This window comes from Oppia nitens, unplaced genomic scaffold (assembly GCF_028296485.1).
Source record: "Oppia nitens isolate AA-2021 unplaced genomic scaffold, nextdenovo-longstitch-racon4-pilon3 scaffold5_pilon_pilon_pilon, whole genome shotgun sequence".
NCBI lineage: Eukaryota > Metazoa > Arthropoda > Arachnida > Sarcoptiformes > Oppiidae > Oppia > Oppia nitens.
Genome location: NW_026533243.1, coordinates 3,259,827 through 3,286,541, shown reverse-complemented (window position 1 = coordinate 3,286,541; position 26,715 = coordinate 3,259,827). Strand labels below are relative to the sequence as shown.

General features: G+C 22.7%; 4 protein-coding genes across 8 annotated transcripts in view; 3 read left to right on the top strand and 1 right to left on the bottom strand.

The window, feature by feature from the left end:
* Positions 1 to 16,438, top strand: part of LOC128961827 (beta-1,4-galactosyltransferase 1-like) — a 31,673-nt gene extending 15,235 nt beyond the window's left edge. For 2 of the 4 annotated variants that reach the window (XM_054308114.1, XM_054308112.1), the window contains 9 exons: positions 7,302 to 7,543; positions 8,668 to 8,782; positions 8,850 to 8,922; positions 10,695 to 10,708; positions 12,752 to 12,835; positions 13,994 to 14,018; positions 14,375 to 14,476; positions 14,930 to 14,989; positions 16,227 to 16,438. In XM_054308114.1, coding sequence (XP_054164089.1) covers positions 7,302 to 7,543; positions 8,668 to 8,782; positions 8,850 to 8,922; positions 10,695 to 10,708; positions 12,752 to 12,835; positions 13,994 to 14,018; positions 14,375 to 14,476; positions 14,930 to 14,989; positions 16,227 to 16,344 — 833 coding nt within the window. In that variant the 3' untranslated portion in view covers positions 16,345 to 16,438. Of the gene's footprint in view, positions 1 to 7,301; positions 7,544 to 8,667; positions 8,783 to 8,849; positions 8,923 to 10,694; positions 10,709 to 12,751; positions 12,836 to 13,993; positions 14,019 to 14,374; positions 14,477 to 14,929; positions 14,990 to 16,226 lie in introns of those variants that run through there. The other 2 variants (XM_054308115.1, XM_054308116.1) reach the window with 2 other exon arrangements.
* A 1,109-nt stretch (positions 16,439 to 17,547) lies between these two features.
* Positions 17,548 to 18,752, top strand: LOC128961834 (uncharacterized). The gene is made up of 4 exons (XM_054308124.1): positions 17,548 to 17,974; positions 18,042 to 18,160; positions 18,228 to 18,348; positions 18,411 to 18,752. Exons 1-4 carry the CDS (start codon positions 17,674 to 17,676, stop codon positions 18,743 to 18,745), a joined length of 876 nt encoding a protein of 291 aa, XP_054164099.1. The 5' UTR covers positions 17,548 to 17,673; the 3' UTR covers positions 18,746 to 18,752.
* A 407-nt stretch (positions 18,753 to 19,159) lies between these two features.
* LOC128961486 (all trans-polyprenyl-diphosphate synthase PDSS2-like) lies at positions 19,160 to 20,580 on the bottom strand. Its single transcript, XM_054307733.1, has 4 exons — positions 20,416 to 20,580; positions 19,727 to 20,326; positions 19,436 to 19,669; positions 19,160 to 19,372 (listed from the first exon to the last, which is right to left on the bottom strand). Exons 1-4 carry the CDS (start codon positions 20,473 to 20,475, stop codon positions 19,160 to 19,162), a joined length of 1,107 nt encoding a protein of 368 aa, XP_054163708.1. The 5' UTR covers positions 20,476 to 20,580.
* Positions 20,581 to 20,741: 161 nt separating this feature from the next.
* On the top strand, positions 20,742 to 24,784 carry LOC128961829 (malonyl-CoA decarboxylase, mitochondrial-like). 2 transcript variants are annotated; one of them, XM_054308117.1, is made up of 9 exons: positions 20,742 to 21,171; positions 21,254 to 21,373; positions 21,450 to 21,590; positions 21,665 to 21,808; positions 22,073 to 22,225; positions 22,313 to 22,477; positions 23,088 to 23,229; positions 23,899 to 24,291; positions 24,496 to 24,784. In XM_054308117.1, the coding sequence occupies exons 1-9, from the start codon at positions 21,112 to 21,114 to the stop codon at positions 24,717 to 24,719; spliced, it is 1,542 nt and encodes a 513-aa protein (XP_054164092.1). In that variant the 5' UTR covers positions 20,742 to 21,111; the 3' UTR covers positions 24,720 to 24,784. The 2 variants fall into 2 exon arrangements, with proteins under 2 accessions (XP_054164092.1, XP_054164093.1); XM_054308118.1 differs by having other exon boundaries at positions 21,121 to 21,181.
* Positions 24,785 to 26,715: the final 1,931 nt, after the last annotated feature.

The window sequence follows — 26,715 nt, the reverse complement described above, 5'->3', positions numbered from 1 at the left end:
TTTAAAAAATCAATTTGAAATGATGTCACCAAACAAACCAATTTTATTGACCATTTCATTAGCTATGACTATATTTCTATTGTTTGTATTGTTAGCCAATATTTTTATTGTGTAAATATAGTGTTTTTTTGAAATACAAAATGCTATTTCAAGTACAGTAATGTCGCGTTTAAGATAAACTCAATTATATCAATAGTATACTATAGATGTTATGTTCATTATGTTTATTCAATTATTTTCTATTAAATTATAGCTTTTTATTTATTTTTGGTATAAATTTTTAGTTTATATATTTGTTTTGTATTGTGATATATTATAATGCATATCATTTTATATTATTATTTGAGAAGACTATTGATTGTTTTATTCATTGATTATATGTTTTATGTCATTTATAATATGAGTTAATTGTTTATTTATTTTTAAATTATAAATTTTATTTTAAATTCATTCATATGACATATTATACTCTATATATTTACAAAATATGACATTTATTTGAAGTAATTGTAAGGATTTTTATAATAATATATGTTATAYAGTACTATATCTTTGATATTACATTTTAGTGTTTTTATTATCAATTATTATTGCTGTCATTTTGATACATTGATTAAAATGCAAATTAGAGTTTATATATTGTAATATAAATACAATATATTGATTATAATATAGATATAATAAAACTTTTTAACGTATAGTACTTTATACTGTAGAAAACGATATTTTGCCTTAATTTAGTTAAAATAATGAATAAAAATGGATATAAAACATGATAAACACATATCTTTATAAACATATATTGTTTATGGATATACTAAAAAATTGATCAGTTAATAGTAATAACTTATTAATAATAAGTTACGACTACTACTAATAATAAATAATGATTGTTATGTGATATGCTTTAATTATATAAATTATATATTATAATTTATGATTATTGTATGTTTATAAAGTTATATAATCTCATCAAACATCTACTTGTATTATTCATGTTGATTATACTTTCATATTTTTAGTTTAATCGTAATAGTATTTATAATGTTGCTTGATAATATATTATTAGTTATTAAACAAAAATCTTTTAAATAATTGCAGTCGTAATTTTGAAGTTATAAAAACTGTAACTTTTATTGAAATAATATATATTATAAAGTATTACAATAATCAATGAAAACAAAGTATAGTATTGTGTGTGTATATAGAGAGTGACTGTCCTAATGGTCAGTCAGTGTCCTATTTTTATACACATGTTTGGGTAAGTGGCCGCACAAGCGGCTACTTTGACATACTTTTATGTTAGGATTATAACCCTTTTAAATAAATCATAAAATCATTTTTAAACTAAAATAATCATAAATTCAAAGTTATATTTATAAAATCAAATATTAGTTTAATTAACAATGTATACCAAAAATATGTACTGTATATGTATTTATGATAATATAAATTGTATACTAAGAAAATTCATAAAATAAGTTTGTATTTGATATATTGAAATTAACATAAAAATAGGTATTATTTTAAGTTATATTTAAGACAATAAAATCAATTAGAAATGTTAAAATAAAATGTATAATAAAACTAAAAATAAATGACAATATTTCGGGTATACTTTATATATTCATATAATATGATACAAATTGTGTAAATAATAATAATATCCATAAATTAATTAATCAACTATGTTTATTTTGTCAATTTAAATATTTTAATTTATTTAATAACTTTGATATTAACGGTATACTAAAAACCCATTTTAAAAATTTTCAACATTGCCCACTAACTAGTTGTGTGTATTTAAATGTTTATTATGTTTAAATAAAATGAATGAAAATTTATGAATAAAAATTTAAATATAATTTGTATTAAAATATATTTTTTTATAATTAATTTTTTAAATCAATGATTATGATTAACTTAGTAAAATTGATTGTCATTTATTACGAAATTTATGCATTTATATACTTTATTAATCAAATAGACCACAATATATTGTAAGATAATATAAAAATATAAATTATTAAAATATAAAGTAAATAATTTTTAATTCAATAAAAAATAACATACATTGTATATTATTTTTGCACAAATTAAATATATAAAACTAGGATTGAGTTTAGTGTATATATTTAAATTAATATAATTAAATATTGTATTTACTATTTCAAGTATTATAGTATTGAAAATTTTAATAATATTCAGTTTTCTTTATATTTTTTATATAATTCAAATGCGAATGTTTCGTAGATTTGAAATTCAAGGTATCATATGATATCATTATATTCAAGAAATTTTTAATACAAAATTATTATAATGTGTAATTAAATTATTTTTTAATAGTGATTGGTTAAATAATCAAAATAAACAAAAATTGTAAAACATTATTTAATAAATTAATTATAGTTCTTATAATTTAAATTTTATTAATTAAGTTCTTAGTAAACAAAAATATATTTAATATTTATAAACTAATTTTAATAATATCAAGAATTTTATATACTATAATAGATGTTAGGAAATTAAAAGATTTAATTAAAACTTTATAAGAAAATATTTTAGTCATTATTATAAATAGATAATATTTTTAAAAATTATTTTAAATAATATTTTAATTAATAAACCTTTATTGTATTTTTGTTGTAAAATGCATTTAATTGTTTGATAATTGATACAGATATAAACAAATGTTTGTTTGTTTGCTTATATTTAAAAAAAACAATAATATGTTATATTGAAGTCTATTATTTTACATAAAATAAAAAGCAATGGTAATGTAAATTATTTAAAACAAAAAACTGAAAAATAAATTGAATTAAATAAAATAAAATATAAAGTACTAATATATTTTATATGCATATATTTTATCAATAAAATCAATGCATTGTTTGAAATATGTTTTTATTAAAAACTATTTTTATAACGTGAATTAAAATTCTGATTTAAGTCATTAAAAATTATATATTTGCCAATGTTTGTGAAAAATTGACTTAAAATATGAGAATATGATTATCAATTAAAACACGCAATATTTTTATTTGAATAATAATTTTAAAAAAAGTGATATTTTAAATTTATTTAATATTATATTTTCATTATACAGTATTATAAAATATTAGAATTTAATTTAAGAATCAATCATAATTAAATATAATACATTGCATTTTAATATCCATAATTGCAATGTCAAAATAGTCATGTAATTTATATCTACAAAATAATTACTATTTGATTAAAAAGTGAAATTAAACAGAAGTGAAAAATTTTAGAATGCATTTGTTTTAAGTATATTTAACTATTTATAAAATGAAATCAATTTCATATGAAAATGTTTAATTTAAAATCTAAAATACATTTCACTCTATTATAATTTTATTCATTCAAAATAGCAGAATATGTAATATAAAGTAACAATATATTGTGAAAAAATAGGTAACAATATAAAAGATGAGAATTTTATTTAGCACTTCAAACATTTTTCTATATTACAATTCAATATAGTTTTACTTCAGTCTAATACAATTTTATACACTTATTGATAAACTGTATAAATATATATTATCTGTGAGATATGGAAAAAACTATATAAAGAAAATTGAAAAGAATTTTTCATTAAATATAATAAATTTTAGGAAAAAGAAAATTTATTGAATATTATTAAGTTATATCATAAGTCAAAACTCAATTACTATTTAGAAAATGATTTCTTTATTTTATTAAATATCTATTATTATACAAAATATGAACTTTTTTCGTAATGAATTATATCTTACTTTTTTTTATCTTTTTTTCTCATCTTAAATGTTAATCACTTTTGCTTTAACTCTCATTTCCTGCTAAATGTATGGTAAAGATTGTTGTTTCTCTTTTAAGAAATCTATTTTTATATTTGTTTTTCCATCAGTGATATTATGAGTATATATAGTATATACAGTGTATTAAGATATGAGTATAGAAAAGACATAACAATTGTCTCGCTTTAATGTCTATTCATTTTAGATAAAATGCTGAGTTTATTATTTAGTGACTTTAATGGTAAGCTCACCAAAAACAGTGTCATTGACTATACAATACATTATGCTTTCAAATTGATTCACACATTCGTAGACTTGAAAAGCCAACATCAGTTCAATATAACAATGATTACTACAGTATATATGAAATACAACACAACAACATATTTGTCTATTGATATTATATTATTAATAGTATTACAGTATTAGTAATATTCTTACATTCCTTTGTTGACTGCATTTTATTAGTTAATAGATATTATATTTTAAATTAAATAAGGGATATATTATAAATTATATTAAGATTATTTATATGACCACATTTTCATTTATTATTGGATATGCTTTTTATGACATCATTATTATTGAGTAAATTTTAGTCAATAAAATGTACAAAACTAGAGTAATTCAGTGAAAAAAGTGAGACAAAATAATATTTTATAAAATTATCGATTTTTTCTCTTTTTCTTTATTATAAGATTTTATTGTCATAATATGGACCGATATTTGACATTCACTTCTTATATAACTGTTATTCTCTGTCGTAAGTTATATATAAAAAAATATTATAAATTCATATCACATCTAAAGTTGAGTTTTGCAACACATTTACGATTTTAAAAGATCTGACTTGAGTTTGCATTTCAGTGTTTTAATGAAATATAGTATTATAGAGTATTATAAAAAATTTTGTTTTAACATTAATTTTATTTATTGCATTAGTTTTAATAAAAATCTTATGTTACTAACCTTTATATTTATTAAAATGACATTTTATTTTATATTTATTAGATTTTGATGTTTATTAATTTATTTATAAAAATATTTTAGGGATGCATAAAAATTTTACGATACATATAAATTAATTATATTAATTATATACTTATATTCTAATTTATTAATTAATTATGGAATAAGAATATTCTAATAAATTATATTATTATTTAAAGTTTTTGTATAAAAAACAATTTCTTTTTGATATTAATTATAATAATGTATTATATTTAGAAAAACTTAGAAAAAAAATCAATTTAGTTTATTTATCATTAAAGTCTGTTATTAAATGAGTACTTTTTTAATACATAGTGACAAACATCTTGATATTTAGAGAAGTCATTGAAGTGTTTTTCACTTGAATGCTAATCATAATTATTGGATATTTTTGTTGTGTTGTGTAAACTAATGTCGAAACTAATCATACAAATTGTATTTGACTTATATTACAGGCAACCATTTAATTAAACAAAAAACTCATAATTTATGGCAAATATTTGAATTATAAATTATTAAATTTAATTTTAGCATWTATAATATGATTGTATGAACATAATTTACTTATGATTAAATTTATAATTATTTTTAGTTATTATAAATTGGATGATACTATTTTTGTGTAATTTCTTATACATATATAATTAATTATATACTAATTCAATATATGATTGTCAATCTATTTGTTAGTTAGATATAGTTATATTTATTAATAATTTTTTTTCATTTGCTAAATGATAGTATTTATTAAGTTTACTTTTCTTATTTTAACACAATTACAACAAATATCTAAAATATATTTTCTGCATATAATCTTTTTATTATAAATAGATTTATGTGAATATAAAGATAGTTATAAATTATATTTTCTATTAACGATATTTGTTAATTAAATATCGTAAAATAACCATTTTATGATTGCACAAATTTTAATAATAATAATTTTATTTAGCATTAAGCAATGTGATTAGTGTTGGTAAAAAAAGAAATTATAAAATGATAGAGAAATTTATAGAAAGTTTCTAAAAGAAATTTCTATTTATGAGATCCCAATGTTAATTTTGTTCTCTCGATATTTGTTATTTTGTAACAATACATTGTTTTTATAGCTAATAATTAAATATTATTATATGTAAAATATTGAATGTATGCAAAAAATCTTTTATTTTATTACAAAATAATTATGATAACATTTATTTAGTAAATTAGACTTAGTATTGATATTATTCTTTAGATTTGTATTGTATTGCTTTGAGGCTTAAAATGGGAAATAATTTTATATTTTTAGTAGTCAAGTATTTCTTTTACAATTATTAATATTTCAACAATTTTATGTATGTGTATGTGTATGTGTATGTGTATGTGTATGTGTATGTGTATGTGTATGTGTATGTGTATGTGTATGTGTATGTGTATGTGTTGTGTATGTGTATGTGTATGTGTATGTGTATGTGTATGTGTATGTGTATGTGTATGTGTATGTGTATGTGTATGTGTATGTGTATGTGTATGTGTATGTGTATGTGTATGTGTTGTCAATACCTGTAATCTATAGTTTATTATATTTTGTGACACATTTCATGAGATCTCAATGAAGATCATTTAAATTAGTTTAATATATAGTTAATAATAGAATATAATATATGTTTCTATAACGACACTAATATCCATACGATTTAGTTAATGTCAATTACTTGTCATAACAGATGCTATTTTATGCTTAACTTATTTAATAAATTAATAAATACTAAATACTGGTAAATATTATTTATATAAATAGTATTCAGAACTTTGATATAACTGTCAAAATCATTTAAATTAATATTAAAATTATTTTGAATTGTATTTGTTATTTGTGTTATTTTTAGAATATTTGCTTTTTAATTTATAATGTAATTAATTTTAAATCTACAAAATATTAAATAAAATATTAGTAAATTACAGTATTTCATAATTTATATTATATATATATAATTAAGTTTAAAACTTTATTGTCTATTAAACATTTTTCAAAGCATCAATATTATTGATTTCTTATTTTGTTATGTAATCAAATAAATTTTGACCAAATTGAATTTATTGAACAAATTTTAAATTATCAACATAATTTACAAAAGTCATATATATTATTATATTTTCGGTTAAAATATAAATTGTATTTTATAGCAAATTTAAAAAAAACTGACAAAAAAGACAATAAAGTAATTTAATTTATAATGCAAGTAAAAAAATTTTGATTTAAAATTTTGACATAAATTTTAGACTTATTTTGTTTAATTTTTATTTTATTTTATATCACTGTAGATAAAAATGTGTTAAACGAAAAGATAATTTATTTTTTTAGATTTTTTAAGTAATGCATGCTTTTATTGATTAGTCATAACTTTAATAACATATTATCAATACTTGAATTTAACTAAAAAAAAGTAGAATAATTAAAACTATAACTTTGATAATAATTATAAAATTATTGTATAAATTAATATTTGATAAAATATTTTGTTTATCTAACAGTAGGAAGAGTTCGTATTGAATCTAATGTCAAAATCGATGAAAATATGTCACAAGTGATTGTTCATAACCCGGATGTAGTCATCGGTGGCTTCTGGGAACCTACCAATTGTTACGCCAGACATCGCGTCGCTATAATTATACCATTTCGTGATCGCAAACATCATCTCTCGATTTTATTATACCATTTGCATCCAATACTTAAGAGACAACTTTTATCCTATAAGATTTATGTGATAGAACAGGTATGTCTTATTTGAATCTAACATTTATTTAAATATTATTAGGTTTATAAAACAAACATATTTATATAACTAACTATAACTACATATTTTGATTAAGTTGTTATAATAAAACTATATTAAGTAAATTAATAATTATTATATAGTATATTATACAGACTGAACATACTGTAGTTAACGATTTAATTATAATAATTATCAAAATTATCAAAATTAATAATTTGATTAATATAAAGTTATAAAAATGTATCAAAAATATAATGCAACATATATTTAATTGTAACTACATAATAAATATATATAAAACATTTACTGTAGATAACATTTAGTGTATTAATAGATGATTATATCAAATTTTATTATTATTATTGATTATCATATAATGTCAATCAATTATATTCACACTCGCAATGCTATTGATCCATATTATTACAATATAAAGTATACAATATATAGTTGTCAATGGAATTGAAATTTTGATGGCTTTTGAAATTTTTAAATAAAGCTTCATTCGTGTGAAAACTGTTTACATAAATGTTTAAATTTAGAGATAGAATATTGAATATTATAATATTATATAAATTTATTGCCAAAATTGTGTTTAATATAGATTTATACATCTATTTTCCCGATGACCTGTAAAATTTTATGTCATATTTTTTATATATTGATATAATTTTATTTTATATTTTCATATTATTGCTGTGATTGCCATTTAAATGCGTTCGTAACATAACTTAATATTAAATTTAATGTATGTTTTAATGAAACTATTTTGTGTCATGATTTATATATTATAATAAAAAAAACTTTGTTTGTTAGCTTACAATGAGATTTATTTGTATTGAACAATTTGTAAATGACCCGTATATTTATATATATATATATATATATATATATAATCTTTATTGCATAGATTATACTAAATATTTTTATAGAGTTTCTATGTTTAATATAGCATAATATTGTATTAAGTAATGGACTTTATATAATATTTTGATTTTATTAATTTAGTTTTTCGACACAAATAATAAATTAAAGTGATATATAAAATGGTCAATTATTTTAAGTGATGGCTTATAAAAAACAATTTATGTATTAATAATAATTGTTTGATGTGTTGACAGTTCGGTAACGACACGTTCAACAAAGGAGTTCTCATGAATGCCGGCGTTAGAGAAGCGCTCAAAGAAAACGACTTTCACTGCTTTGTCTTCCATGACGTCGACCTCATTCCTGAAGGTATGTCCTCATTAGACACTGTTTTCAAATAAATATTAATTAATATGATCTGAATGTCTCCATATAGATGATCGTAATCTGTATTCGTGTCCATTTTATCCGCGACACATGTCTGTAGCCGTCGATAAGTTTAATTACTCGTAAGTATAATACATTACTATGAGATCAGTTGTCACATACAATCATAGATTAATTTACAAAAATAGTTTATATAATTATAATAATATATTTTATGGTACAACTAATTAAACAACGCATGACTATCATGTGTTTGACCCCTAAGCGAGTGTCGGATGTCTTTTTATGTTTTACTTTAGTCGGTCTTAAATTAAACGACATCTTAATCACTGTATTGATCCCAAATCACTGTATCAAACGTGCGTAAGAACTTTATATCTTAGTTTCACTGTTTTCTCCAATGATTTACAAATCCCTGTGATTACAACTTTTTTCTGGTAAATGCAATACAATATTAGATTTATTTTGCATTTTTGTGTCAGAGATTTAATTCTTATTAGTAATAAAATAGCAAAACATTGTATCGCCTGTAAAGTCAATTCTTAATACATATAACATCTAAAGTATAACATATAACATGTTGTATAATATATTAGCATTAGTACAGTATATTTATAATGATTATACTGTTTGTTGTCTCATATTTAGTAATTACTTATTAGGTGTTAGTTAATACTTGTTTTTAGTATTATTTTGATTGATTATATCACACGTCTTATTTGTTTTCAATTATTTTACTTTTTGCAACCAATGCTATAATATTTGATTTATTATTTTGTTGCTCTTATGCCTCTATTTGTTCAAATTATTTTACGTGAGATATGACTTAGTTTATGATTTTCTTGTTATTTTATCAGTTTGTTTTAGCTTTAGTAGATTTATATGGATATACCTGTATATAATAAATAATTATTTTTATATTTACACATTGTATTGATGTACATTTTACAATGATATGATTTTGAAATAGAAATTTTAAGGATTTATGACTAATACCCGAATTTTATATATTAAACTGAAAATTATTTTGTATTAAAAATCTATTTATAAATGTCATAAATAACAGAATTTTATTTTATCCACATATTGAAATTTCACCATTAATTTCAACATTTATTATATTTGTAAAATGATCAATAAAAATATTGATAATTGTGTTTATTTTGTAACATTACATTACACCTATAATGACTCTTTACTGCAATACTATTAAATATAAATTAATACGAATAAAGTATACAATAATTATTTATTAATTAATCAATGATTTTAGTATTAAATGAATATATATTTAATAAAAATACTTTATTATATAACAATAGACAGATAATAACAGTCTGTTTTTGAGTGACATAAGTCATATATTTATTATCAACAAAAAATAAATAAATAAAACAACAAATAGCTTTTTTAATTAAATTTTATTTTTCTGATAGCCATACGTATGGTATTATTATTATTATTATTAAGTGAAGCAATTTTTTATTTAACTTCACAGTTGTATTGTATTACATAAGACTTGCAATCAATGTTGACTTATTTGTGAAGCTATTTATTATTATATGAATTGAGTAGAAAATTACAAAACACTCGATATATTGTTTGAAACAACAAATGATCTGAAAAATAGTGTTTGGAGTTTGACTTTAATTGCAAACACGTATCACTTTTTTGTGCTAAATTTCACTCAAAATAAGTCATGTTTTTAGTGTTATATTTAAAATATTATTGATTTTTTCTTAATTTGATGGTTAAAAAGTTGGCTTAAAACAGCATTTTAAGTATTAATTTCAATGATAATACCATATAATATATGATTTAATAATATAAAACTAATTATATTATTATTTTTAATTTTCTTTTAATTATATTGTTTTTATATTTGCATTTATAGGCTTCCATATCCAGGTATGTTTTTAAAATATTTTTTAATTATAAATGTTTATAAAAAATATAGATATATTTTGTATTTATAATAGATTGAAAACAATTAAATAAAATATTCATTTATTAATTATTTATATTTTTACATAATTATAATATATTATTTTTAAAGATAGTCTTATTAATGTTAGGATTTATAGATATTTTTAATGATATTTTTAAATATTAAATGTTTATTTTGCTTTATTTGCAAACTTAGATAAAAGTTATGTAAAGTAAAATGAAAAGTACTTAGGAATCAGTGATGAATATAAAATAAATGATAATCTATGTAATAATAAATGACTTTCTCTGTAATTTTGTTTTTTTATTTAACTGAAAGTATAGAAAGTTAGGAAAAAACTATCACAACATAACTAATACCGAATTCCCGAAACGTTACAAATAAAATGTATTTATATTATAGTTAACTTTGTTTGTTATATAAGTTATATACATATTGTAAATGAGTTATCAGGCCTTGAGTTAAAAGATATATACAGTATATGAAAACTATTACTGTTAGGATTAAGTTTCGAGACAGACAACTAAACCTAAGTTTACGTCATTACTGTATGATCTCTATTATTGTTTTCAAATTTTTTTTTAATCACATCAGTAGTGAATACATTTGTTTTCATTTGTGATCAGTTGTTTTAGTGATGTCTTCAATAGTGAAAGTGGTAGATATCAAGAGATCCACATATCCGTAATGTCATGCTTTATGAATATCGTCGTGGATCAAGTGCCTCAGAAACATTGAAGAAGATCAATGAAGTGTATCCAAATGCTGTCTCAAGAAGCAGAGTATACGAGTGGTTTCAGCGATTTGACAATAAAGACTATTGTCTGGAAGACAAAGAAAGATCGGGTGCCATCAAAGGTTGATGACGATGATATCAGATCCCTGATAGATGAAGACCCCAGATTAAGTACCACGGAGATTGGTATGATACTAGAGGTGGATCAGAAGACTGTTTGGAATCATTTGGTAAAGATTGGAAAGAGATATTTGGCGGGAGTTTGGGTGCCTCATGAGTTGACACCGGCACAAAAAGCCCAACGGGTAGTCATCTGCGAATCATTGCTTTCTCGTAACCGTAAAGACCCGTTTCTACACCGAATTGTTACTGGCGATGAAAAGTGGGTGTTATATGTTAATGTGACAAAGAAAGGCCAATGGCGAGATATAGGACAGGCGCCCATTCCGACTGCAAGACCTGATATTCATCAGCGTAAAGTAATGCTTTGTATTTGGTGGTGTATGAAAGGTGTCGTCCATTGGGAACTGTTAGATATTGGCCAAACATTAGATAGTGTTGTATATTGTCGACAACTCGAAGATTTACAGACATCATTATTGCGCAATCACAGAAATTTGGTCAAAAGAAGTGGTGTCATGTTTCATCAAGATAATGCCAGACCACATGTTTCAAAAATGACCCGCCAAAAGTTGGAAACCCTAGATTATGAAGTCATGGCACACCCACCGTATAGCCCAGATATCGCACCGTCCGATTACTATTTGTTCCGATCTTTACAGCATTTCTTAGATGGTAAACGTTTCAATAACAAAGAGGGGGTCAAAACTGCCATCAATGATTATTTGGCTCTTAAAGACGAAGCCTTCTTCATCAAAGGGATTAATGAGTTACCGATGAGATGGCAGAAGATCGTAGATAAAGATGGCGAATATTTGATTAATCAAGACATTGATATTAATTAAATAAATTAGTTTTAATTTTTATGCAATTTTGTCTCGAAAATTATTCCTAACAGTAATAATAGATAGTATATAATATATAGTATATAATACAGTATTATTTATGCGGAGAATATTGATTTTAGCAGAAAACTTGATGTACAGTATAACTATATAAAGTGATATATTGTTTAATATATTATATGCAATCATATCATGAAAATTCATTAAATAGTTATTATTTTAGAATTTTATGTTTTTCTGTGAAATTTAATACAAAATATATTTGTAATCAATTTATTTATCATTTTATGTGTTATATGAAGACCTGGTTGGAGGTGTACTCAGTATATCCAAAAGGAATTTCATTTTAGTTAACGGATACTCCAATCTCTATTGGGGGTGGGGAGGTAGGTGTTATTATTATTATTATTATTATTATTATTATTATTATTATTATTATTATTATTATTATTATTATTATTATTATTATTATTATTATTATTATTATTATTATTATTATTATTATTATTATTATTATTATTATTATTATTAGTAGTAGTAGTAGTAGTAGTAGTAGTAGTAGTAGTAGTAGTAAAAATATTATAGTTAAGCTCTTAATCTATTCGTTATCTGTTAAATCACTATAATGTAAACAATTTTGCATTATATTTATTTATAATACTATATATAGTATTTATTTTATAATTTGATGAATATATTAAATAATATATAATAATGATAATGATAATAATATTGTAGATTCTATATTATTTAATAACATTTTTATATTTGCTTAATAATTATTACTTAACATTTAATTTATATCTATTTTGTTGTTAATTCCACTTAATGTCATATAAAATATACGGTTTTAGTTTGTTATTTACTATGTTTTATTTAAGCATAAAATACATTTTAATTTATGGTTATATTTATTAATGTCAAACATGTATTTAAATTGTAAATGGGTTTTTAAAATATATTATTAAAATTTTGTTCATAAATAAGGCGGACATTAGTTTATATGTAAAGCAATATGAAGTTAATATGTAATATAAAACTAATGTGTATTCATCTGTAGAAAGTATATAATTTTACTAAAAATTTTTATAATATTTTATTATTATTAGTAGTAAATAGAAACAGATTAGTATTGTTAGGATTGACATTAAATTCCGTTTTCTTTTGGATTATTTTACTGTTTTTAGCGAAAAAGATATATTTTATGTCAAAAGAGAAATTTGTTTTTTCAAAGTCATTAATATCTTAAGCTTAGTCTCTGCCAGTGATTCAGTCTTTTACTTAAAAACTTATGGCTTTAAAAATGTTTATCTTTAAAAATTAATTAAAATTTTAGTTATTATATAAGTCAACTGTTTTAAGCAAATATTATAACGCTATTCAAAGCATTTTAAACAAAAATGTTTTTAATTTATAAAACTAATGCTTTTAGACTGGAAATGACAACATTAAAGACAATTAATTTATAACGATTTTTTGTTAATATTATTATTATAATTATCAAAAATTTTAACATTTTTTTGTAATTTACATTGAATTTATAGGAGAAGACGACGATATGGCTCACAGGTATGTCTTTATTATATTTTAAATGATTTAGTATTCAGTAATATATTACTATTTAATTTGACATACAGTGACTGTATAATCAAATATTAAAAGCATTATTAAAATAATATATATATATATATAGTAAAATATAATGATAAACTATCTTAATAAATGGCACCTTTATGAAATACTTTCCCGATTTATCATAAAAATGTAAAGTTATACACCCATCCATTTAAATCTAAAGCGGTAAATAAAAGTGCCATTAAATTGTAGACAAAATTGTTATAATTATGAATAGTATATAATTTTAACTAAATATGTTTATATATTATATATATAGTATATATATATATATATTATTTAATTTGTAGACTAAAGTACCACAATCTTCACATTATAAGACCGCCCGAATCGATAGGAAGGTATACAATGATTAAACATAATCACAGACCGGAGTCACCCAACAATGTTAGGTAAGTGACAATTCATTTATCAAATAACACATTATTTAATTGCTTTTATTTTAATACTATTATAGTAAATATGTATTATAGTTATTGATTTTATTTTGATATATCGAATAAAATTTATTTTTTTTTTAAAAATATATTATTTTGATACTTTAATTTTTTTATAAAAGTTATATATATTTGTATTGTTTTTGAAACATTAGTGATATTTTATAGCTTTTCATGTTTTGCATTACAATTGACAACATATACTGTACATACAATATATATATGTTCACAATTGCTAATATTTGTAATGTTTTGCTACTTAATACCATATATAAATTATATATATATATATATATATATATATATATATCCACTCTTTTAGTATAATATTTGTATCATTTACTCCCAATTGTATTGAAAAGAGAGGGTTTTTTCGGTTTGTTCTCAAATGTCTTTCCGCATCAATAGATCTGCATTACTACGAATGGCTAAGAGACGGGCATTTCGTGATGGACTCGGATCTGTCAGGTATGACATTGTATGCAATATATATATATATATATATATATATATATATATATATATATATATATTTATATACCCTATTGAATACAAACCAATGCATTAAATACTGTTTATTTATGTCGTGTATTACTTGCACACAACTATCAGCTCAAAGAGACTTTCTATTTGTTATAAGACTATAACATATATTAATAGATGTTTTATATAACTGTCTGTTTCTTAATTTATATTATGAGCTGAATTAAGGCTCGTCTTAACAAATATATATTGAAAGGCATATTAAAGACATAAATACTTTGGAAACAGAAATTTTTTGACATAAGTCTTCATAAATGAGAAATTTTTTATACAAAATACTTATTTGTTTATTTGACTTCTTTTATATCAATTTTAATGTTATCTGTAAAGTGTCTATTCATACAAAAGTACAGTAAGTACTACACAGTAGTCTATAGAAACATGTGATATAAATATTGTATTTGTTTATTAGATAAACTATTGAAACGCCAAATAAATATATTTTTAACGTAGGTTTTAGTTTTATTTATTTATTTATTCACATCATATTTAGATTATATTAAGCAATCATATCTATGATAAATATATGCCAATTATATGATTTTTATATCGATTTTTATGTTATTACTATAACTTGTCATACATTAGTTGTTTTTAAGATAAATTACACATTTTATGAAATTCAAATTTAATGTTAATATCAATAAGTTATAAATATATTAAAATTCTACAATATTTTTATATTGAATAATAATCTGAACAAAAACTACGAATAACTTATTTGTTGTCGCATATCAACAATTGTTTAAATATTTTTATCTTTTATTATATTAAATATTATTCTAGAAAAATAATTTAAATTATGAATAAATAATTATCATTTGTTAATATAAGCTTATTTATCCTCTATTATGCAAATTAATATAAAATAATAAAAGTTCATAATTTAATAAGATTATTATGATAATATTATATTGTTTATGTAAATAATAATAAATTATTTTAAATAGAAAAATATTAAAAATGTTTCTCAATGAGCAAAAAAATACATGAATTGATAATTGACATACAATTTGCTTGTTGTGTGAATCTTATAGTTATATTATACTTATCATTACTAATGCCAACCCATAGGCAACTAAAACGACTCGTCATTACTGTTATCATCTAATATATCATAAGTTTCTGGTTTTTACTAACATTAATGCAATTTCTTTAACAGATATCGAGTGATATTCAAGCGCTACGAAAGATGTTATACACATATAATGGTAGAGATCGGATACATTCATAAATGGCATTTCCCATCGCCTAACAAATTGGTCCTTCATTTTAAATGATACCACTTTTTACTACATAATTGTCTAATTATAACATATTTTTTAAACTTATAAACATTATAATTATATGAACAACTAATTCAAACATCTCAGTAAAGCCATTATAAATAAAAGGAATTTTTGATAACAAAAAATAGATTACAAAACTTACATAAAATCTCTTATTTTAACATTTAATTTCACTTAATTCTAGATATTTATTGTTATATTTACTTGAATTATAGATATGTTTATTTGTGTTATTACTGTTTTATTATCGTATAAAGAACATATATAATAATAATATATAAGCAAACAGTTAAGTGGTTTTAAATACTAAATTTAGGAAAATATTATAATTGGAAAAATATTTTTTAAAAAAGGACTATTAAAGTTGGTTTATATTTAATCTGTTAAAATAAGTTGTATATAAATATAAATTTTACATTTTATAAGTTTAATATTTTATAATATATTTGTTTTTAAAAGACATGTTTATTTAACTGACTTTGTATAGGCATTGCCTTATTTTTAAAAGAGAATGTGATTATAAAAACTAAAAAATACGTGTAATATATTATTTTGATTGATTGATAAGTTTATTAAATGTGCTAAATATTTAAATATGTAAAAATTAAAAATAATAAAAACTGATAATTAATAAATTTTGAAATAAATTTTACTTTATTATATGATATTAACAATTTCTCTACAATTGTTTTTTTAAACATTTATTACTGTATTTATAAATTATGTTCAATATAACTTTAATTAAATATTTTACTTGTAATAAAAATGCAAAGTTATAGCATAAAATCATTTAAAATATCAATATCGGTTAAGCAAATTTGGTAAATTAAAATTTTAATTGTAATATTTTCATATATTATATAATTTTAAATAAATATATCAAATTTTAAGATCATTTAAGACATTATAATTATCAATACATGCTTTTAGTAAAGTGTGGATATACTCCTCAAACATGATCTTAAAATTATCAATAATTAAATTATATATATATTTATATTGTGAGGGTCGGGGAGTTTAAAATTTATAAAAATATATAACATCACATTAAAATCATCATAATTTTGATGATTTATTTATTATTTAATTACATAAAATATAGTAAATTATATTTTTTTGTAATGAAATCAATCAAAACTTATGACTGAATGCAATGAATTTAATTGAAAGCATTGCTGCCATCTATTTGTTGAACGTATCGATAGTAATGATTGCAATGTTTTGGTAAATGTGTGACACATTTGGCGCACAACTCATAAGTCATAACTGTTTTGATATTTGTTTACATTTGGATTGCATTTAAATTATCACTTGATTTAAATGTCGACCAATTATATGGTGACCACTGATGGACACCAATTGACGGACACTACAAGACATGCAAAGTGTGTCAGATATCGGCGAAAAAGCATATTTGAGGCAAAACAGTGGTCTTTCGAGGAAATGTCGACTTTGATGAACATCTGGTCACGTCTTGAAATGAACTCATATGAGACCAAACAAATGATGTATAAATATATTCAAACAAAACTCAAGAGATTTGGTTACAACAGAAGTACGGATCAGATTCGGTGTAAACTAAGACGAGTCAACCCTACGACCGATACTGTCGTCGATGAAAGTGAAGACAATAATGACTTAATTTTCAATCATATCTTATCTCAAAACATATTAATTTTAATCAACAGGTCTTAAACCATCTGAACGATCACGAAGTGTGTCCACAAATTATCAACAGTTTGATGACAAAACTGAAAGCGAAACTCTTTCAGACACTAACAGTACATCTGATGACGAGTCAAGTCTTGTAACTGTTTTTTTAGTTAACAATTAGGTTTGGATTTAATTAGTTATTACATTGTCTTTACATTTAGACCTCATTTTCTGAAGAAGAAATCGATTACGACATTAAACTTACCGAAAGTGAAGACTCAAATGACTCACAATTTATGTTATTTAACCCATCGTTTGGCTCTGAGATTGATTTTAAAAGTGGTCTGTTTTTTACTAATTTTAAAATTTTAATCATTAATTTCAATAAATCAATTCATTATTAGATAAACCAAAATCTCTTGTTTGTGAAAACTCACAATTTTTAAGACAACAATTAGTTATTAATAACATCGAAGAACTTAAATCCAATACTCAACAAACTTTTCATCAAATAATTTCGGCTCAAAAACAGCTCAAAGAGTCGATCACAAAGTTTAACTCAGAATTGTCGAGAATGACGGACCAAATACTTAATAGCAATGATAATCACAGTCTAAACACTTCTAGTCCTAAATCATTACTAAAGGACAAGTCTATAGATGAAGTACAACGAAAACCAATTAAACTATTGATACCTAATATTAATAAAAATTATTGTATTTATATGAATGATAATTAAATAAAGAATATATTAATAAAATAATAAAAAATGTAAGAAATGACCAAATATTTCACGTTTTTATTGTAACAAACATATTATCTTATTTGATAGAAAATGTTTTGTTATATACTGTAGTTCAGTAAAATATATGCTACGGTAAGTCAAAAAAAAATTAAAATCATAATTTTGAAAGTTTAGTGTAACGGTAATGTGAAATTGTAGTTAACGGTAAACTTTGTACATCTCGTAATAAGTTAATAATAGCATATATTAATAAAACTACTGTATAATCATAAATACAGAGATTTTAAAAATTATAAATTTTTATTGCAATCTAAAATTTATATAAATATTTAAAATTAAAACTTAAAGTATATTACTATTACTAATAATAATTAACAAGTATTAGTTAATTTATTAATTAATTATTTGTTAACTCTTTTCAACACTTAATAATATATTTATCAGAGCATCTGATGCATCACTTTTGTCTAAATTATTGATTAGATTAATAGCTTTATTAACATTTGATTTAAGTAATGTCTTCATTAAAGTTAAATCAAATATAGAAATATTATCGTTATTATTAATATTAGTTGAGTTATCTTCGCCTATATTTGTATAAATGTATAATAGGTCTGAAAGCTATGCAAAATAAAAAAAATATTAAAATAATAAATTTATGTCACAATTATGGGTATAACAAACTTGTAAAGCAATGCCGATATGTTTTCCTAACTCATAGGCATTGTTTTGTATTTGTTGATCAAATTGTGCCAAAAGTATAACCGATTGACAACTGTGTCCTAATAGTGATCCTCCATATAATGAACAATACGTTTCCAATGTCTCTAAAGTTATGTCAGATTTGTGTTTTAGCTCTAATCTTAAGAATTCCGCTTCAGTGAAATTTTGCAATGATTTGGCGGTTAAACCGGTTATCTGTAATCATAATTATTGCTTAAAAATTAAAATTAATATGTTTTGTATGAAACTTACAGTCGGATTACGGATAAGTGTTACATCTTTGTTGGCCTGAGTTAAGAGTAAATCTCCAAATAATAACATATATCTGACTAATTGAATCTCTTTTGTATGATCACCGGTTGTAATGGTCGATGGTTTTCTGGCACTGGCGTGTAGTATCTGAGCCACATGTGTCATATCAGTACTTTGTGCCACTATTTGTTGCCATTTGTCAATCAATTGTAACTCATTTGATAGTAATTCAAGTTTGTCTATAATATGTTTAGGGTATGAATAGGCTTTAGCTAAAAGTGATATTATTAAACCACGGATCAGATAACTTGTGTTTGATATATGAATCCATCTCTTTTCACAATTCAGATAATGATTGCATTTTCCCATTAATGGCAAATACAATAAATTTGTTAATCTCTTATCTTCAGTCCATTTGTTACTTTTAATAAAACCGATAAGATTTGGCCAAATATTATCAAAATTGTGTGAATAGTCGTCTTCCGGGTTTCGGGACTCATATGTATCGGCAATGACTCTGTCCGTCAATGACACCAATGAAGTGGTCGACCGTTTGGTTACCATTTCAACAGTTTTCTTCAAATGTCGAGAAGTTATGGCCTTTAAAAACAAAATATTTAAATAAAGTAATCAAATGATCAAAATTAGATGATATCTAATTAAGTCACCAATTAGTTCCCATAACTCACTGAAAATATCATTTTATTTTTGTTGGCTTTTAGTAAAACATTTCTCAAAATTATAAACATTTCAATACACGAGTCGATTGTCAATCACTTTATAATTCAAACCAAATATTATTAACTAATATCACAAACACTTTATAGTCGTATAAATCATTGCAAACTTACATCTCATTTAAAAAGCAATGTTTTATAAAAATAATATAAATATCAACACAAGTCGTGTCAATAAAAGGTTCCAAAATATAAGCTTTATTTACAAAAATATTTAGGTCTATATAACACTGTATATAATGTACTGTATTGTGAATTATTACTCTAATTTAATAAACATTAAGCTATTACACAATACTCTGTATTAGTCAATGATTTGTTATGTATGGACTGCAGTCCTGTCCCGTCCCGTTCCGTCCCGTATATCATAATTTGCGGACAATTTCTAACTTGAATTAACTCTTAAAGTAATGTTTAGTCAATGAATGCATACATTAGTGATAATAACAAACATAGTGTTGACTGACGTATCACTTGATATCATGTGTTATATTATGTATTGTTTTCATATCGAAAGTCACATAACATTGAAATTCCATTGAATTTTCAAAACAAGTGTAAAGTTTTGCAATCATTTAAATGATTAATAAAGTGATAAACAATTAATTTAACGATTGATTTGATCGACAATTGAATTGTATTCAAAAAATGCATTCAATTTTGAGAAATGTTTTGCCGAAAGTCAACAAAAATAAAATGTTTTTTCCCGTGAGTTTCGGTAGTGACCACAAAGTATCACCAATTTTAATGATTTATCACTTAATTGTCTTAATTTGTTTGTCAATGAAAGGCAATAACTTTGCGATATATGGAGACATCCGTCCAAACGGTAATCAAACGGTCGACCACTTCATTGGTTTCATTGACGGAGACAGTAATGGCCAAAGCATATGAGTCCCGAAATCCCGATGTATGGCATACAAGACATTATTGTTTTATACCATTAATAATATTTTAATATCAAATCATATAATGATATCTTTAAGTCTGAACTTCAAAGACTGTGTGATTCGTATTACACATCAAATCATGAAACGAAAGACCGGTTTCTGTGTTTTATTGCCGACGAGTTGGCCGTAAACTCTACTCAGGCTTCGGGAGTTATGAATAACTTTCTATCAAATAAAGTATTTACCATAAAGTTTCCCATAAAGTATTAACATTTAACTAATAATTAATTTATTATATTTTGATTATTAAGACAAATGTCGACTCAGAAGACTATGTGATGGCTGTCGACAAACTTCGGCAACAATTGCGACCAAAGTATTACGTGTTATTTAGTCAGATATCGCGTCTGGAAAATGGCGTTAAATTTATAACTGATATGCGATCAGATCTTAGGGTTTGTCACTTATTTATCGTACCGTAAATCTATTGTTTTAAATAATCAGATTATCAGTTAATGACCAATAATTAACAATTGATATGACTCTCAATCCATACGGTATTAGTAACCCCTGTCGACACTTTACCCTTTAAAATAAATGATAGCATATAATGAACAAACTAATGTCTAAAGTTATAAATACAAAGTCTAGTGATAATTGATTTTTATGTCAACTTATTATTATTTTTAATAACTGATAATAATTATTGCATTTAATAGTCAACAATGAACGGCAATTTTGACAGATTAACTAAAGTTAAGTTACGGTCATTAAGTAATCACATGAAAGATCTGTTGTCCCTTTGGTTTTCAGTTGGTTTTCTTAATTTAGAGAGAATTACGTGGAATTCTCCGACTTCTATGTTGCAAAAAGTACTGTAGTTCTCGTCATTTGTTTATTTGTTATCATTTTTTTTGTTTTTATAAAATATTTATGAATTACGGTAAATATCATTACAGATCTCAGAGTATGAAGCGGTTCATCCTATGAGAAGCTGGGCTGACCTAAAGCGTCGACTCGGTCTCTATCGGCGATGTTATGTATTTAGTCACAGTTGCCTTCCCTGTGAACCACTTGTCATACTTCACGTGGCTTTAATGCCTAACATATCGAGCTCTATACGTGTTTGTCATCTATTATTTGAATACTTATTGATTTATAACTACCGTATAGACCCGCATATAGCCCCCTGGCCATCATGTGAAAATGTAGAGCAATAAGTGAGATATAGCCCCCTACCAAAAGTTGATTTTAATGAATTATCAAATACCCCCACTATTATGATAATTGAAGTTTTTTTTGAATGTCTGTAATTACCCATCCCTTAAAAAATGTAATCTATTAACCGGTCTATTGATTGTCAAATAATAGTCAACAAATGGGTAATTTTCAATTTAATGACCGATCGTAAGCTGATTATTGTGTTAATTATTATTTCTATTATTACTGTATTATCATATATTTAGTTTTAACTAATTGCAATTAACTGGCCTTTAATGGTTTCTGATTGCAATAGACCAATCTTACATATAACCCTATCCCCCAATCGTTCTTACCCCCATACTTCACATATAGTCCCAGTTGGGGGTATTTTGTGAGATACAGCCCCATACAAAATGTTGATTTTTAAATTTAAAAAATTTGTCAGGGGGCTATATGCGGCTCTATACAGTAATTAGTATAAATATTATTAAAATTTCATTCAAATTAAATTGCATTTATAAACACAAACAGGAAATCATTCAAAAGACTAATCCTTCAACTAATCTGATGAATGAAAGCTTTACATCTCTACCTAAAGACACATTTGCTGCCAAAGAGGACTCGGATGGCATCGACGCCGCAATATTTTACTCAATTACTTCCAGTCAAAGAGGTAGTGTTTTTTAAACATTTTTATATTCATGTATGTCGTCAATCCAGTTATGAATGTCATATTTAGCACTACTTGTAATTACATTTGTATGTCTTTCCTTATCACATCACTACTGTATTTATAATATAATAATAATAAATATCATTATATTTTAATTGAGATTATTATTAAATTAATGATAATCTTTAGTTCATTTTCTGTCGTTTCCTTAATATATTTGTATTGTTTATAATATTCAGTCATACAATTTAATTATAATAATTATAATGAGCCATTTTATTATTATCGTATATATTAAATTAAAATACAATTAATTTAATTAATTATTAAAGATAAAACATAACTTATAGTATATTAATTAATGAAGTGCAAAATATGTGGGATATTTGAATAAGATTTTAGTTAAACATATTACCGTAATATAGCTTTTTTAAAAAAATAAATGTATATTACAAATACATCCAATTATGATACTACTATATAATTTATGATGCTTATGTGCTAGGTATTTTGTAATTTATGTGAAAATTTAGTAAATATTAGTAATAAATTAAATCAATATTCATTTATTATTTTTGAAGTTAAAAATTTTATTTAAAAATTATTTATAATAATTGAAACAAACACTGTTTTTCATAAATAATTTAACAGTAATTTATTTCACAATAGGATTACATGGTATTGAATTAGGCAATCAACTGATCAAACGTGTTGTAAAAGAGTTGCGATCAGAGTTTCCGCTAATATCCCAGTTCTCGACACTATCACCGGTGCCTAACTTTACTGAATATCTTCTATCGGAGATGCAGTCCATACAAAATGGAGATTTAATTAAACAACGAAACTTTGTAACCGATGAAGAACTGGATCGACTGAAACAACACTTTTTTGGTGATTACTCGACTCATTCAGACATTTGGCCAAATCTAATGAAAGTCATTAAAAATAACGAATGGATTGATAACGAAAAACTTTCGGATCTATTATATGAACCATTGATGAAGAAATGCGCCCATTATTTAGTAAATGAAAAAAGAAGAGGTTATGCATTGAATTCAGTCGGTTTGTGACAACTTTTTTGTTATATTTAATTATTTTTTAATATTGTATTTGTCATATGATTTTTTCTTTTGTTTTATTAGTTATAGTCAAACATAACATTTATTTTGAAATATATCTTGAATTTCTTGTTTACACATGAATTCAATCATATGTTATATATATTTTAATAATAATAATAATATGATTTATTACATTTATTTTTAGCACATTTTCATTTACGAAACGGTGCAGTCATGTGGCGATTGAATTGGTTGGCAGACCTGAGTCCCAAAGGTTTGTCTAATTCGTGTGGAATTATGGTTAACTACAGGTATTTTCTTGAAAGTGTTGACAACAATAGCTATTTATATACTGAGAACCGACAGATCAATGCCGACCAACAGGTACTCAAATGGTTGTCAAAATCAAATACCAATTCAAAACTTTGAATTATTTTAGCAATTTATTGTTATTTATATTATTTTGAGTGATATTTATATTGTTATTAATATATATATATATTTGTTAACTATTTGCCGGCAGATATTTTTAGATTTCAAATCATAATTATTTGCATTTTTATTGAAAAAAGCCGTACAAATATTTAGTGAAATTATTACATTTATATACAAATATAGACATAAATAGAATTGATGTAATTTACTGTTTGATTTTAAATAGCATTTATTAAGACCCATAAACCCAAAAAATAGTAGTTTTACATAATTTTATAAAAATGTTATTATGTTATAAAATAATCTATTATTCTATACATTAATTTGTATATACTGTATATTTTTATATGTTTTTACTTGTTTTATCATTTGTTATAATAATAACGAAGTTTATTAAGTCATATATTTGTTAAAAAATCAAAACGACAAATAACTTACCGTAAAATCGTATTTTTTCTCCATATGGAATTTAAAAAATGAAAAATAACATTTTCATGCGGTAAAAACCCGCATTTTTAACCCCTGGTAAATTAAACGAGTCTGTGGGGAAAATCAAAATTGGGGGAATAGGCAACTCTAATGACCTATAATTAACAGTAATCTATTAAAATCTGTATATTTAGATATTACCGGTAATTAATTAATTAGTTATTACAGTGTTTAACAATAAATGACATTTGTATACATTTACAGTATTTTTACATATTATAAATCGGTAAATACATAGCATATTCAAAGGGTTTAGAACAACTAGAGACGTCCAAATACAAGGGGTAGAAAATGTTGAACATATATAAAAACAGGCAAATTATTATTTAAAGTAAAATACTATATTTTTCATATTATGGTACAAAACTCGCATTATTTCCCATCACTTAGACATTTCCATATGGGAGAAAAAACATTATTTTACGGTATATATAACATATTCAAAGTTTTAAGTTTCTTTTAATTTTTTTTATTAAATTTAGTTTATTATATTGTTTTTATTGTATTACTATAGAATTAAATTGTATAACAAGGAAACGAGAAAATGTGAATTATATTTATATATATGATATTAATATGTAGTAAATAATTATTTTTATAATTAAAATTATAATAATAATAAAATAAAATTTATGTTTTACATTATTCTTCAAATATTTATATTTTATCTTATATTTATAGTTTATATTATAGCATCTCATCAAAAAATTGTGCTAATAATTATTTAATAAATATAATCATATAATAGTAATGATATTTAATGTATAATAATAACTAATTTTTAAAAATTAGTTTGTTTTTTATAGTTTTATTTCAAAAACTATAAATTTTGTTTTCAAATTATTTTTTATATTTAATACTATTTTTTTGTTTGTTTGTAGAAATAAAGATTATTTTTTGCGTATATAAACATAAAAATTATGAGAAAATAAGTTGAAATTTTGTTCACAATTTTTGCTTTTATGACTTTGCCGTTGAAGTGAAAGCATTTATTTTCTCTTCTTTTGATATTAAATTTTTTAAAAATATATTTTTTAAAAATAATCATTTGAAGGGAATATTTTTATTTTGTATATTATTTAAATAAATAATTTATATCTTTTTAATATATTTTTACACTAAATATTAACTATGCATGAAATATAATATAAAATTTTTGATGATTATAATTATTAATTAAATTACTATATATATATCAGGGTTAAGTAAGGGGGGGGTAAGGCCAAAATACCCCCCCTAAGATCGAGAAATTGGGATTTTACCCCCCAGACTTTTTGACCAAATTGAAAAAATTGTCGCTTAAAAACGAGGAGAAATGACCCCCTCCCCTAAAATTTCGGCGCCGAAGTCGCCGAAAATTCTTTTGAAATTTATAAAAATTTTAATTTTAGTTGATACTATTTTAATAAGTGTTTTTATGTTTTTAATATTTATAAAAATCTAATTATTGATTAAAAATAGTTAAAATAACGTTAAAAGTCATCAAAAAATAACATTATTT

Excerpts from the sequence above, each read along its gene's own strand:
- LOC128961829 (XM_054308117.1), top strand. The coding sequence starts at position 21,112 with ATGCATTCAATTTTGAGAAATGTTTTGCCGAAAGTCAACAAAAATAAA. Across the intron at positions 21,374-21,449 it reads ATGAGTCCCGAAATCCCGAT|TCTGAACTTCAAAGACTGTG; the intron begins GTATGGCATACA and ends GATATCTTTAAG. Across the intron at positions 23,230-23,898 it reads AATTACTTCCAGTCAAAGAG|GATTACATGGTATTGAATTA; the intron begins GTAGTGTTTTTT and ends ATTTCACAATAG.
- LOC128961486 (XM_054307733.1), bottom strand. The coding sequence starts at position 20,475 with ATGTTTATAATTTTGAGAAATGTTTTACTAAAAGCCAACAAAAATAAA. Across the intron at positions 20,327-20,415 it reads AAAATAAAATGATATTTTCA|GCCATAACTTCTCGACATTT; the intron begins GTGAGTTATGGG and ends TTGTTTTTAAAG. Across the intron at positions 19,670-19,726 it reads CACTTATCCGTAATCCGACT|ATAACCGGTTTAACCGCCAA; the intron begins GTAAGTTTCATA and ends TTATGATTACAG.
- LOC128961834 (XM_054308124.1), top strand. The coding sequence starts at position 17,674 with ATGTCGACCAATTATATGGTGACCACTGATGGACACCAATTGACGGAC. Across the intron at positions 17,975-18,041 it reads CGATACTGTCGTCGATGAAA|GTCTTAAACCATCTGAACGA; the intron begins GTGAAGACAATA and ends TTTAATCAACAG. Across the intron at positions 18,349-18,410 it reads TGAGATTGATTTTAAAAGTG|ATAAACCAAAATCTCTTGTT; the intron begins GTCTGTTTTTTA and ends ATTCATTATTAG.